Source organism: Enhydra lutris, unplaced genomic scaffold, assembly GCF_002288905.1.
Source record: "Enhydra lutris kenyoni isolate GAN:26980312 unplaced genomic scaffold, ASM228890v2 scaffoldscaffold46, whole genome shotgun sequence".
NCBI lineage: Eukaryota > Metazoa > Chordata > Mammalia > Carnivora > Mustelidae > Enhydra > Enhydra lutris.
Window position 1 is genome coordinate 7,984,847 of NW_019154130.1, and position 15,072 is coordinate 7,999,918.

A 15,072-nucleotide genomic window follows, 5' to 3' on the forward strand; every position below is an offset into this window, starting at 1 on the left:
AGCACTGTCTCAGGGCAGGAGGGGTATAAAATGCAACAGCACAGCATGGAGCCTAGTACGGAAAAAGCTCTAATGAGATTGAGTCGCTCTTGCTCCCATCCTCCTGCCTTGTCCATCTGTCTTCAACTCACAGCCGAGTTGTGGGGGTAGCGCAAGGGGCTCAGAGAAGTCGGTGCAGCCTCTCCTCCCTGGGCTGCCCCCTGCCCTGGCCAGCGCAGCTCTCAGCTTCGGTTCCAAGAGGAGTTACTGTTTATTGCAGTGGAACTTCCCGCTCCTGATGCAAGCCTGGAAACTGGGTCCAGCCCTGGCAACTGGAAACGTGGTCGTGATGAAGGTAGCCGAGCAGACTCCGCTCACCGCCCTCTATGTGGCCAACTTGATTAAGGAGGTGTGTGGTTTGTGTTAGTCTTGACCTCTGAATGCCCTTGTACAGGCTTGCTCTTTGGGGGTTCTTAGAGGGGCTTTGGGGGCCCCAAAGTGGGGCAGGTGTTCACAGCCCAGGGACTGAGCCTGCCCCCATCCCCTGTACCTCATATAGGCCAGCCGAAATGGCCCTCCCTTACCTGTTTTCTACACTGAGTTTTACTGTCAGACCCCTTTGAAGAATGAACATTGTTCTAGGTGAATGCCACTGGGGAGTGGCGGCAGCCCCAAGGAACCCTGAAAAGTAGGTTTTCTGCTGTGTCATTTGGAATTCCTGAGCAGTGCCCCACAGACTGGTAACTGCTTGTCTGGGTACTGGGCAAGCTGCTTTAGCCTCTCCGGGAGGGGTGTGTGCTCTTCTGTCCAAGCCCTTTGGAGCAGGAGAATGACGCCCAGTGTCCCTGTCTGTTTGCCCACAGGCCGGCTTTCCCCCTGGCGTGGTCAATATTATTCCTGGATTTGGCCCCACAGCTGGGGCTGCCATTGCCTCTCATGAGGATGTGGACAAAGTGGCCTTCACGGGCTCCACTGAGGTAAGGCATCACCAGGACCTCAAGCTTGTGGCATATTTGACCCAAATTCCCACTGTCCTCCAAGGATGATGCGTTGAAAATTTGCCTTTGGGTACTGCGTGGAGGATCCCCCAAGACGGCCTCTGAGGAGCCTGAGTGAGGGCCCCACGTGGCCAGTAGTGGCTGTTAGGGTGGAGCCCTCCGTGGGTTGCTTGACACTGGCTGAGTTGAGGGGCCAGCACGCCACGTGGAATAAAGAGGCCGAGGCCGTGTACACCTCATGAAGGCCAGAGCTGACCTCCTGCCTGGGGTCAAAGCCCTTTGGCTGTGTCAGGCTCCTGGACCAGTACTGCCCTGACAATTACAGAGCGTGGACTTCGGGAAGACATGAGTTCAAATCCCAGCCTCGCCATTATGACATGGGGTGATTCACTGAATGCCTTTGGGGCTTCATTTGTTCTCTTTAAAATGAGGATGGCAAAAAAAAAATAAATAAATAAAATAAAATGAGGATGGCAAGGGCGCCTGGGTGGCTCAGTGGTTAAAGCCTCTGCCTTCGGCTCAGGTCACGATCTCAGGGTCCTGGGATCGAGTCCCGCATCCAACTCTCTGCTCAGCAGGGAGCCTGCCTCCTCCTCCTGTCTCTCTCTGCCTGCCTCTCTGCCTACTTGTGATCTGTCTGTCAAATAAATTAAAAAAAAAAAAAATGAGGATGGCAATATGGAGGCAGAGACAATATGTGTGGTGTAGTGGGGAAGATCAGGGGCTCCAGAGTCTTACTGTTTCAGTGGCACTTACTAGCTCTGCCATCTTGGGCAGGTCACTCAGGCTCCCGAAGCCTCTGTCTCATCTGTAAAACGGGGGTGGTAAGTGCATCCAGCTCACAGGATTGGAGTAAGGGCGATGAAGCTTATGACGCGATCAGCAAAGGTCTAGCTCAAAGTAAGTGCTCAGGGAGGGAATGAATGAGTAAGGAGTGTCATGCAGCTCTGTGCCAGGCCCGGGAGAAACAGTGATAGGTAAGAGGTCTGGTGATCATCTCCTTCGAAGCAAGGACGGAATTCCTTCTGAAGAGTAGCCTTTCCTGTCCTTGAATTTCTGCGAGGCTTCATCACATGGCTCCAGAGAAGGCACACTGAATACCATAACGAATGGGCTCTCAGACCGTTCCCCCAGAGATAGATACGGCCCAGCATTCCGTCTGTGCGCAGTGACGGCGGCTCTGGGAGGGCAGGAACAGAGCCCAAGAGAGCATGGTCCAAGCTCTTCCCTTGCTTTGCTACTGCCCAGATGAATGCCTTGAGGTGCTGCTGAGAATCTCACCGAGGGGATGGTTTCCTGACAGACAGATTTGTTCATTCAGATAGGTTCAGGGCGGCTTTGTGCCAGGTTCTGTGAACAAGGAGGTGAGGAGCACCTCATCGTTGCCTCCACAGAGCGTGCCATAGTCTGGGGGACCACACTCACTACACTGTGGGAAGGGGGCAGGATAGCGGTTTGACCTGGTGATGGACTCACACTGCCCAGGTGTGAATTCCGATTCCACATTCACCAGCTGTGTGACTTTGGGCAAGTGACTTGACCACTCTGAGCCACAGCTCCCACATTTCTGAAGCAAGGCAAAGAGTCGTGCCTACCTTTGAGGTCATTGCAGGGATTGAACTAAATGAACACGAAGCGCTTGGCACGGTGTCTGGTATGTAGGCACGCTCGGTATAGAGAAGTCCTATTGCTCCCACGGGTTCCGGCCACTCTTGTCCTGGGAGCTCAGAGGGGTGGAGCAGCAGTGGTACATGAATAGCTAGACCGGGTGAAATTCTCCGGGTCTCTTGTAGTCCAGCCGCTCCCTCATTTTGCGTCTAGAAGAGCATTTGGTTCTTTCCTCCTGAGAGCTTTTCTGTATTTCTGCTTCCCCGCAGGTTGGCCACCTAGTCCAGGTTGCTGCAGGGAGCAGTAACCTCAAGAGAGTGACCCTGGAGCTGGGGGGAAAGAGCCCCAACATCATCATGTCAGATGCAGACAGTAAGGTTTTTTCAGGGAGGAGGTGTGGGACAAAGGCAGCCACGAGCTGTCCATACTGTGGCTCCTCTCACTTTACTGAGCTTTGGCAACCACTGGACTCAGTGTCTGCCCCCTAGGCCTGAGAAGGAAGGTCAGAGTCCGCAGCATGGCCCTCCAGCCTGATGACCCAGTCCTTCCCCGGCTTCTCTCCTCTTTGCTCCCCACTGCTGCTGGGCTGCAGTGCTCAGTCGCCCAGCCATACCGCATGCTTTCCCTCGGAGCAGACTGCGCTGCCTCCTTCTTCGCCCATTTCCCAGTCCTGCCGGGGCGCCCCCTGATTTGCCCTCCCCTGACTGCTGTGGGCTGGCTGGGGGGTCCTGCCACCACCCTCATGCCTGTTACCACAGAGGGCTGTGACCTCCTCTCTCTTTGTGTCTGTTCACTGGGTGTCCATACCCCAGGAAAGGAGAAATCAGGTCTGTCCTGGTCGGTGCTCTTGGTGGCATGAACGGGTTAAGAGGGTAAGCAGACCCTGGGGCCAGGCTCATCCTCAGTTTTCTTCTCATGGTTGCTTTTTTGCCTCCCCAGTGAACTGGGCCGTAGAGCAGGCCCACTTCGCCCTGTTCTTCAACCAGGGCCAGTGCTGCTGTGCAGGCTCCCGGACCTTTGTGCAAGAAGATGTGTACGCCGAGTTTGTGGAGCGGAGCGTTGCCCGGGCCAAGTCTCGTGTAGTTGGGAACCCCTTTGACAGCCAGACTGAGCAAGGGCCTCAGGTAAGCCCAGCTGCTGCAGATGGGTCTGGGTGTCCAGAGCTAGCATGGAAGAGCAGAAGGGGTCTCAGACTCAAAGGCAGGGAGGCTTGGCTTCAAGTCTCAGCTATGCCATGTGCCAGCTGTGTGTCCTTGGGAAGCCACATGCCCTCTCTGAGCCACCGTTCTCTCATCTGTAATAATCACCTTTCTGGAACTCACAGGCTGGCTTTAAAGTGGAAATCAATAATAGAAATCAGCTTATAAATTTCATACACATAATAAATATCAGGAGTATCTGTGTAAAAAGGAATGCATGCTTCCTGGACCTTGGCCATCCATAAAAATGCATCTTCCATGGAGCGCCTGGTTGGCTCAGTTGTTAAGCGTCTGCCTTCGGCTCAGGTCATGATCCTAGTATCCTGGGATCGAGCCCCACATCAGGCTCCCTGCTCGGCGGGAAGCCTGCTTCTCCCTCTCCCACTCCCCCTGCTTGTGTTCCCTCTCTCGCTGTGTCTCTCCCTGTCAAATAAATAAATAATATCTTTAGAAAAAAAAATGCATCTTCCTGAAGGACACACGTGTATCTGTTAACTGTGGTTATCTTTGGGGAGTGGGCCAGAGAGCCATGGCCTAGGTAGCAGAGGGACTTGACATTATACTATTCTGAAATGTTTGAATTAAAAAAAAAATTATATATATGTATATTTATATTTTTACATATATCAAATATATATATATATATATATATATATATATATATATATATATATATTTACCATGAGGACATACTCATTTTAATCAAAACTACAGTCAATAGTAATTACAACAAGAAATACAGTGTCTCTGTCCATTTCCTCACGTCCTGAGCCTTACTCCAGCATTGCTCTTAGACCCCGCATGTCCTGGGCTCTCTGTGCTGGCCTTCCCCCGTTACCCCCTCAAGAAGCAAGGAATCCACAGGGTCAGGGGCACTCCCAGCTCCCACCGGTCCCTACACCCACTTCTGGGGCTCACGGGTGCCTCTGTACAGGCTCCATCCTCCTGTGGGTGTCTGTTGCTAGTGTCATCCTCTCCCCAGGCTTCAGGGCTGGTCAAGACCGGTTTTTTTTTTTTTGTTTTTTTTTTTTTTGTCAGCGCGGGGGAGAGAGGCAGGCAGAGGCAGACGCTGGCTCCCCACTGAGCAAGGAGCCTGATGCAGGACACGCTCCTAGGACCCCAGGATCATGATCCGAGCTGAAGGCAGACACTCAACTGAGGGAGCCACCCAGGCATCTCTAATTAATAGACTTACTTTTTAGAGCAGTTTAGGTTTATAAAAAAATGAGCAGAAAGTATGAAGTTCCCTTCACAGTTTCCCCGACTGCTGACATCTTGCATTAGTATGGTACATTTGTTACAACTGATGAGCCAATGTGTTGCATTATTATTAACTGGAGTCCATAGTTTACTTCAGGGTTCACTCTTGGTGTTGCTTTCTCTGGGTGTGGACAAACATACGAAGACACGAACCCACCACTGCAGTAGCATACAGAATCGTTTTTGAAATTCCCCTGTGCTCTACCCATTCAAACCTCCCCTACCCCAATGCTAGGCAACCACTGATCTGTTTACTGTCTGCATAGTTTTGCCTTTTCCCGAATATCCTTTAGCTGGGATCATACACTATGTAGCCTTCACAGATTGGCTTCTTTCAGTTAACAATGTGCATTTACATTTCCTTCATATTTTTTGGTGACTTGATAGCTGATTCCTTTTTATGGCTGAGGAGTCTGCCATTGCATGGACATACCACATTTTCCTTACCTACTTAACCTGCTGATGGATAGTTGGGTTCTTTCCACCTTCTGGCCATTGTGAATAGTGCTACTATGAATCCTAACACCTTTTTTTCCCTCTCCTGTTTTTCTTTGTAGTTTATGGCTATTTAATTAGTAAGGTAATACAAAGTTGTATAAAATTTTTGATAAAAAGTGTTTAAAGGAAAAAATAACCCCCCCCTTGGCTCCCTTCTATGTCTGTTCCCCATAGATAACCACACATGCGCGCAGGTGCACAAACACGCAAAATTCCATTTCTGTATATTTGTTTGAACAAAAACAGGATTATATAACATTCTACAAGCTTCCTTCATCTTTACAGAATACCTTAGGGTATCTTTGTGTGTCAGTCCACAGATCAGTGTTGTTGTTTTTTTTTTAACTGGGCTCCATGCCCAGTGGGAGGCTTGAACTCATGACCCTGAGATCAAGGGTCCCCCATGCTCTACCAATTGAGCCAGCCAGGTGCCTCACACAGATCTATTATTACCAAGGAAACAATATTTATTACATACACATACAGTAATTATTTTAGCCAGTCCCTCTACTGACAAATACTTAGAACTGTTTCTGTTTCTTACTTTTATAAAGTGCTCCTCAGTGAATATCCTTGTTTAGGTCCCTTTGTGACAATGTAGAATGAATTCCTAAGTTAAATAGCTGGGTCAAAGGGAATGAGTATTTCTTCTTTTTTTTCTTTTTAAAAAAATTTTATTTATTTATTTGACAAACAGAGATCACAAGTAGGCAGAGAGGCAGGCAGAGAGAGAGGAGGAAGCAGGCTCCCTGCTGAGCAGAGAGCCCAGTGTGGGGCTTGATCCCAGCACCCTGAGATCATGACCTGAGCCGAAGGCAGAGGCTTAATCCACTGAGCCACCCAGGCGCCCTGAGTATTTCATTTTTTTGACCAGTATTAATAAAGTACCTGCCAAAAGGGCTGTACCACTTTATAGGCCTTTTTTTAAGCTGAAATGCAACTGACATACGACATCGTATTAGTCCTTCTGAGAGCATATGAATATTAGAATTATGTAACATACCCTTGCCATCGATGTATTTTCTTCTTTTTCTTCTTATTGTTTTTGATCTGGAATGTTTCACGAATCTGCTTTCCTTGGGCAGGGGCCGTGCTAATCTCCGTATGCTTGCACTTCTAGTGCTGCCGAAGCAAGCACATTTATTTTTTCACTATTTTATTTATCTTTTATTTTTTTCACCGTTTTAAATTCTTAATTATTCATAGTTGGAAAATAAAAACAGTGGGTTTGATATGCATTTCTTTGAGGGCTAAGGAGAGTGGTTGACCCTTTTCTTAACGTTTATTGGCCCCTCGGAGTTCCTCTTCTGAGCCTTGCTTATTCCTAAGCCTCTGTGGTCGCTCAGTTGTGTCATTCATTGCCTGTGTAGTTCTAAGCCTAAAGCTAGGAGAGGTCTGGCTCTAGCCATCTCTGAAACTTCGGACTCTTTTTTCCCACAGGTGGACGAAACTCAGTTTAAGAAGGTCCTTGGTTATATCAAATCTGGGAAGGAGGAGGGGGCGAAGCTGCTGTGTGGTGGAGGGGCGGCTGCTGACCGTGGCTACTTCATTCAGCCCACCGTGTTCGGAGACGTGCAAGACAGCATGACCATCGCCAGGGAGGAGGTTAGCGTGGGGCCAGCACTCCGGGGAATGTTCTTAGGAGAAGTAGACAGTTACGTCTGGTATCTTTGTACCACGACCCATCCTCTGGCTTTGGGCCAAATCCTGGCTCTCTAAGACAGATTATTTACAATTCTATCTGATCTTGTCCCCCTCTTCCACCCTTTATGGCTACCCACTGTTGGGGGAAACTTCTAAATTCCCTTGTACAGTTTCCAGGCCCTTTGTGTTGTGGTCTCTGCAAGCCATGGGTCAAGGAGTGGTTTTGCTCAGCCCTTTTATGCTCTTTATATAAGCAGGACATTGGACTTGACCAAAGGGCTGTGATTTTTCCACGTGGCAAGGTTCCGGATGTTCTTCCCCTCAGCACTCATTATGAACATAGGAGAGCAGCTCTGGCTCACTCGTTCATTCATTTCACAAATACTCAGTGCCTGCTATGTGTCAGGCTCTCAACAGACACTGGAGACCCAGAGGTATCCAAGACGTGTTCCCTGCCCTTCTAGGGTCCACACGCGCTCCCCTTCATGTATACAGGGACAGCATTTCCTCTTCATGTATACTTCAAAATAAAATAACATGAAAATGCAAAATCAGGGGAAGGAAGTCCAACAGAGTTCTGCCTCTTTCCCCATCATGGCGATTTGAGGCTTTTTCTGAAATCTCAAATACCACTTCTCCAGAAGGATGGGGGGTGCTTCTGCTTGGCCAGTGCCTGAAGCACATGACGCCCCATCCCACAGTCCTGCTCCAACCATGATGAGCTCCTGGCACTCTTCTTCCACCTCTTGCCTCGACACTCCCCAGGCAGTCCTGTGATCAGCCATTTCTTCAAGAAGTCCTACCTCCTTTTAGTGAAAAGTGGAATTTCCTGAGGATGGGTGCTGGGTGTGTTTATGCTTGGAACTCTGTTTGCCTCCTCCCTGCTCCCCACCTGGACTCTGGTTTGGCCAGTGTCACTGGTTGGTTGTCAATTTGTCAAAGCCTCACCCTTGCTCTCCACTTGGCCCATCCAGGAGCTCTCAGCACTCATTACACTGCTTGTAACGGTTCCTTTTAAGGCCCTGACTACATTAGAACCACCCACACTGCATTCCCACACCCCCACAGCAGCCCACACATCTGGCCCCTGTGACTTCGCTTTTGAATCTCATTCTCCACTAAAAAGAACAGGATTCCTTGAAGAAATAGCTCATGCCAGGAATAGGGCAGAGAAAATACAAAATAAACTTGGATGTCTTGAGAGCAGAGACCCTGTTTCTTTCACAGTTACTTCTTTAGCTTTTAGTGTGTGCCTTGCTGAAAAACTGGTGTAAATTCTCTGAAACTAAATCTATGTGTAACAACACGCCAGAAGTCCTTACCTTGCAGGATTGTTCAGAAATAAGACCAGCTATGTAAATACCTAGCATATAGAATGTAACCGATCTCCATTAGCTTCCTTCCCTTTGTGTTTCATTGAGCTCAGGAGCTGTTGTCTTCCTGTGGAACTCTTAGGCTATGTCTGGAATGATCTGCTCAGCACTGTGAAAGCTAGATGGCAGGTGGTTTCCGTGGCTGCTACACCCTCCCAACTGTGTACTCTCTTACCGCAGATCTTTGGGCCAGTGATGCAGATCCTTAAATTCAAGACCATAGAGGAAGTCATTGGGAGAGCCAACAATTCCAAGTATGGATTGGCTGCAGCTGTCTTCACCAAGGACTTGGACAAGGCCAATTATCTGTCCCAAGCCCTCCAGGCAGGCACTGTGTGGTAAGAGCCTCCTGGCAACCCCTGACAATCTAGGCAGGGATCCCCAAGCCAGGGTCTTCTGGAATCTGGTGTTCACACCCCAAAATTTGGGGTGTGGTCTCAGTTCCTCCTGGGTCAGGGCGTGGTATAGCAGACAGAGATTTCCCATCCCCTCTCCTGTAGGAGATTAAACTTCAGTACATATGCCCATGCGGCTTTGTTCTCAGGCAAAAATATGGATGACTGGGATGGGGGCTCCTTACCAAGTGAACAAGGGCAGGAGACCGGAGCTAAGGGTCTACAGCTATGTGTAATACTGGTCTTATGAGCTTAGCACCTACTTCACACACCCTAGGTGGCTGTAATGTAATTTTAAAACAAGGGGCACCTGGGTGGCTCAGTGGGTTAAGCCTCTGCCTTCAGCTCAGGTCATGATATCAGGGTCCTGAGATGGAGCCCCACATCGGGCTTTCTGCTCAGCAGGGAGCCTGCTTCCCTTCCTCTCTTTCTGCCTGACTCTCTGCCTACTTGTGATCTCTCTCTCTCTCTCTCTGTGTCAAAAAAATAAATAAATAAATAAATAATTAAAAAAAATAAAAACAAAATGAAACAAAATACCAGGTATCGATGAGGGATGTGGAGAAATTTGAACCCTTACATGTTGCTGGTGGGAATGTAAAATGTTGGAGCCATCATGGGTAACAGTCTGGCAGCTCCTCATCAATTTAAATGTAGAATTACCATACGACCCAGCAATTCTACTGCTGGTATATATACCCAAGAGAAATAAAAATGTACATCTATCTACACAAAAAAGTATACCTGAATGTTCATACCAGGTTATTGATAATATCCAAAAGGTGGAGATGACCTAAATGTCCATCAGTTGATGAAAGGATAAACAAAATGTGGTCTGTCACTGGAATATCATTCAGCCATAAAAAGGAATAAAGTGCTAATACATTTTACAAACACAGATGAACCTTGAAAGCATGATACTAAGTGAAAGAAGCCAGACACAAAAGGCTACATGCTGTGTGATTCCATTTATATGAAATGTCCAGAATAGACAAATCCATAAAGACAGAAAGTAGATCAGAGGCTTCCATGGGCTAGGAGAGGAGGGGAGTGGGGAATAACTGCTTATTGGGTAGAGTTCTTTGTGGGGTGATAGAAATGTTCTGGAATTAGATGGAAGTGATGATTGCACCACACTGAGTCTGCTATATCCACTCAACTGTGCACCTGAAAGTGGTGAATTTCAAATTCAATTAAAGTTTAATAATTTTTAAGGGTGCCTAGGTGGCTCAGTGGGTTAAGTGTCTGCCTTCAGCTCAGGTCATGATCTCAGGGACCTATGATCAAGTCCCGCAACAGGCTCTCTGCTCAACAGGGAGTCTCCTTCACCCTCTCACTCTCCCTTTGTGCTCTAGTGCTCTTAAATAAAAAATTTTTTTAATTTAGTAATTTTTTAAAATGGCAAAAAAAAAAAAAAGTACCTGGTTAGCACAAACGATTCATGCAAACGGGAAGCTCTGATGTGGTGCACCATGTTACTAACATTCATCTGTGACCACATCATGAGGGGTGATGACTTAACAGCTTTTTTTCATGTGGTTTGCTTTTGGCTCCTACGCGGCTGGTTATAACTATAGGTCGACCCATCTATTTTTCCTCAGTAATATTTTAGAGCCATTCAGGAGGTCGGAGGGGTATGACACCCTATCTCCTATAAGTTACTTTTGAAATCTTGTTTTGAATTACAGGGTCAACTGCTATGATGTGTTTGGGGCCCAGTCCCCGTTCGGTGGCTACAAGATGTCTGGGAGCGGCCGGGAGCTGGGCGAGTACGGGCTGCAGGCGTACACCGAAGTGAAAACGGTGAGTATGGGCGCCTTCTCAGCTCTCTCTGGTGCTCGACTCCCATCCGCACTTATTACTTATTTCTTGTTTTAAGCCACAGAAAAGGGTGAGGACCCAGTCTCTGCTCTGTCTCATGAGAAACACCTGGCCATCACTACGCCTACACACTCCTTTGCTAGGCTGTTACACACCAAGTTCTATAAGACTTGAGAGGAAGGACAGATCCCAGTGGGCCAAAGCAGTAAGGGAAAAGCTTCTAATAAGAATCAAGCTGTGAGGGGCACCTGGGTGGCTCAGTGGGTTAAAGCCTCTGCCTTCGGCTCGGGTCATGATCCAGGGTCCTGGGATCAAGCCCCACATTGGGCTCTTTGCTCAGCAGGGAGCCTGCTTCCTCCTCTCTCTCTCTTTCTGCCTGCCTCTCTGTCTACTTGTGATCTCTGTCAAATAAATAAATAAGTAATCTTTAAAAAAAAAAAAAAAAAAGAATCAAGCTGTGAGGTGTTAGAGACCAAGGGCCATAAATATATCAATACCCTTTGATTTCATAATGTCAGTGATAGGAATATAGCCTGAAGGATGAATCAGAAGTACAAAGAAAGTGATATTCCATAACTGTTCATCACAGCATGGTCTCTCAAATATGGAAAAGTCAAATGTAACATAAATGCCCAATAAATTATGGAACACCCAAATCATGGTTTACTAGGTAGCCATTAAAAATCTTTTCTGTAGGGGGTAACTGGGGTGGCACTGTTGGCTGGGCATCTGACTCTTGGTTTTGGCTCAGGTCATGATCTCATGGCCATGAGATCGAGCCCCACGTTGGGCTGCGTGCTCAGTGCAGAGTCGGCTTGAGGGTTCTCTCTCTCTCTCTCCCTCTAGCCGCCCCGTCCCCCATGTGGGCCGGCTCGGCTCTCTCCTCCTCCCAAATAAATAAATAAATAAATAAATAAATAAATCCTTTAAAAATACTTTTGTAGGATATTTGACATGGAAAATCATCATCCTTTAAAGTGAAAAGATAGGATACAAAGCCATGCGTGCAGTGTAAGCCCAATGTAAAGGCTATATATACATACATATATACTTAGGTACCTTTATTTAAAATTATGGAGAAGATAGCAAAGAAAGGCACCAAAGCAAAAATGGTTTTTCCTACAAGGGACACTAATTACAGTTTAACCAGGCAACAAACACAAGCGATATTTAAAGCAAAGAGTAACGGCAGAGCTGGACTTTCCCAGGATTGGGAAAGAGAAGGCTCAGGGCATGCAACCCAGCCAGGAGGACCAGGGTGAGAAGGGCAGACGGGCACTTCACTCAGTCATCTGGTAAGCCACAACCTGTGTTCTCAAGAAGCTCGTTGGATTAACATAAACCTGTTTGCCTGTTTATTTAAAACTGTCCAGGGGTTGGGGTGCCTGGGTGGCTCAGTGGGTTAAGCCGCTGCCTTCGGCTCAGGTCATGATCTCGGGGTCCTGGGATCGAGTCCCGCATCGGGCTCTCTGCTCAGCAGGGAGCCTGCTTCCCTCTCTCTCTGCCTGCCTCTCTGTCTACTTGTGATCTCTCTCTGTCCAATAAATAAATAAAATATTAAAAAAAAAAAACTGTCCAGGGGCGCCTGGGTGGCTCAGTTGGTTAAGCCTCTGCCTTCAGCCTGGGTCATGGTCCCAGGATGGATCAAGCCCTACGTCTGGCTCCCTGCTCAGCAGGCGAGTCCGTTTCTCCCTCTCCCTCTGCCCCTGCTCATGTGCTCGCACTCTCTCTCTCTCGCTCTCAGATAAATAAAATCCTTTTTAAAAAATAAATAAAATTGTCCCATATAAGAGGCAAGACCCAGATTTGACCATGACACTCACTGGCCTGTAACTGTTCATCAAAACAGTGATAAGATTATTTAGGCCCGGTGTAGGGGGGGCAGTGCTAGGACTGAGCCCCAGGAGTCACAGCAGTAGGATGGCTTGGAGAGCAGTGGGAGGGAGAGCCCGAAAAGAGGCTTGAGTTGAGGTGGTTTGTCCAGGAATCCAGATGTAAGTTGCTGATGCTGGAGGGCTCGGGCACTGGGATGTTGGAGAATGGTAAGAAGGTTTTTGAAGAAAAGAAGTGGCAGGACTTGATGGCTGGAGGGTGGGGGCTGCAGGTGAAGGAGGCACAGCTGCTTTAGCTCCGTGCCAGGCACTGTGCTTTGTGCGCATGATGCTAAAGATTCCTGTATTTTGAGTTTGGGGAACTTGAGTGATAATCCTGACAAAAATATGATTAAAGGGGCGCCTGGGTGGCTCAGTTGTTAAGCGTCTGCCTTCGTCTCAGGTTATGATTCCAGGGTCCTGGGATTGAGCCCTGCCTCAGGCTCCATGCTTGGCGGGAAGCCTGCTTCTCCCTCTCCCTCTGCCCCTGCTTGTGTTCCCTCTCTCGCTGTGTTTCTGTCAAATAAATAAATAAAATCTTTTTAAAAATAGGATTAAAAACTGTTCAGAAGAGAAATCCAGTTTGCCAGGGGCACTAATGAGAAGATGTCTTCTTTGGAAGTCATCCTTACAGAGAGCTTACTTTGTCTAGAATCTGCTAGACTTCCTTATGCAGGTCATCTGGGTCAGTGCTCACAACAGGCTCAGGAAGGAGATTCTGTCATTACCCCATCATACAGATGAGGAAGCGAGGCACACAGAGGTGAAGCACTTGCCCCATGGGGGGTAAAATAGGGATTTAACCCCAATTGCACCTGAGTCTGGAATCTTCCCACCTTAACACACTGAGACATCCACGAACTATCAGCATGTTATTTTTTTTTCCTTTGATTGTTTTGGAGGAAAGATTTAATCCCAATTGCACCTGAGTCTGGAATCTTCCCACCTTAACACACTGAGATATCCATGAACTATCAGCATGTTATTTTTTTTTTCCTTTAATTGTTTTGGAGGAAAGTACAGAGGTAGGTCAGGGTCACTCAAGCTCAGCACTATTGCCATGTGGAGTTGTGTAATTCTTGTTGTGGGGTTTGTCCTGTGCACTGTGGGACATTTCCATGAGCAGCATTCCTGACTTCTACCTACTAGATGCCGTAGTGATCCTCCCCCTCTTCTGCCCGCTGACAATAAAAAAATGACTGGGTTAAGGGGAGGCAGAGAGTGTTCTCATGCAGAACAGGGTCCTGGCGATGTCCCTGGGATTGGCCAGTGGTCTGTCAAGCTATCAGAAGTAAAGGAAGCCGCTGTGCTCATCCTCAGGCAGCATGCCAGCTGAGAGTGCCCACAGATCGCAGGGAAGCATGAAGACTGAACAGCTGCTCTGTACTCTTCTTACAGGTCACGATCAAAGTGCCTCAGAAGAACTCCTGAAGAACTGTGCCAACTCCCTCATCCAGCAGCGGAGGTCAGGACGTCAGCAGCAAAATCAAGAAGAATGACCCTGGCACATTAAAAGTCTCGAAAGAGAAATTTTCTCACAAAATCTCTTGATCAAGAAAGTCTCAGAACTTGAATTGCTAGATGGGAGTGGGTGTGGGGCAAAGAGTATGGGAAAGCTTTTTACATGCCAGCAGTACTGCTAGTTCAGGCTGGTTTTTCAAAACTAGATTCAAGTGTCTTATCCTGTCCATCGGAGAGACTTCTGTAACTTGCGTCAATGGGGAACAAAAAGCCATTGTTTATATTTGTACTAACAAGTTGGGCAACAGCTAGTACCTTCCTCTCTATTCTGGACTAAAATTCATTAAAAACAATGCTGCTCTTCACTTTTTGGTTAAGTCTTTGTGCATCTCAGCAACCCATGGAAATACCACCACACAGGGATGTTGTACCCCCTGTGTGTGTGTCACACTGTATATATGCTACTGCCCTTTCCCTCCTGTGGGGAAATAGCTTTTGTTTCCTCTCTCCATCCTGTCTACCTGTGGCCAGCCCTGTGCTAGGCCCCTAGGGAAATCACCAAAACAGGACTCCCAGGCCCCGCCCTCAGAGAGGGGGCGGTCAACCAGGAAAGACACATTTCACATCCAATGTCTGTTGTCCTTTTTTTTTTTTTTAAAGATTTTATTTATTTATTTGACAGATCACAAGTAGGCAGAGAGGCAGGCAGAGAGAGAGGGAAGCAGGCTCCCCACTGAGCAGAGAGCCTGATGCGGGGCTCGATCCCAGGATGCTGAGATCATGACCTGAGCCGAAGGCAGAGGCTTAACCCACTGAGCCACCCAGGCACCCCTGTTGTCCTTGTTTTAAGTTGAAAAACTTGGGTCAAAGTAAAATGAGACAGGTTCGTGCTGATCAAGTTCACGAGATTAATTTGGAAGCCAGATGTCTGTTTATCCATCTTAAGTGAGGCCTGTATTCCTGTA

The 15,072-nt window shown here is 47.8% G+C and overlaps 1 protein-coding gene across 2 annotated transcripts in view; it reads left to right on the top strand.

Annotated features, from left to right (window-relative positions):
* The window catches only part of LOC111156326 (aldehyde dehydrogenase 2 family (mitochondrial)), a 30,312-nt gene extending 15,840 nt beyond the window's left edge, over positions 1-14,472 (top strand). For both annotated transcript variants that reach the window (XM_022517095.1, XM_022517094.1), the window contains 8 exons: positions 260-388; positions 843-956; positions 2,855-2,957; positions 3,525-3,709; positions 6,983-7,147; positions 8,740-8,897; positions 10,643-10,757; positions 14,045-14,472. In XM_022517095.1, the coding sequence (XP_022372803.1) occupies positions 260-388; positions 843-956; positions 2,855-2,957; positions 3,525-3,709; positions 6,983-7,147; positions 8,740-8,897; positions 10,643-10,757; positions 14,045-14,077 (1,002 nt within the window). In that variant the 3' untranslated portion in view covers positions 14,078-14,472. The remainder of the gene's footprint in view (positions 1-259; positions 389-842; positions 957-2,854; positions 2,958-3,524; positions 3,710-6,982; positions 7,148-8,739; positions 8,898-10,642; positions 10,758-14,044) is intronic.
* The last annotated feature ends 600 nt before the right edge of the window (positions 14,473-15,072 follow it).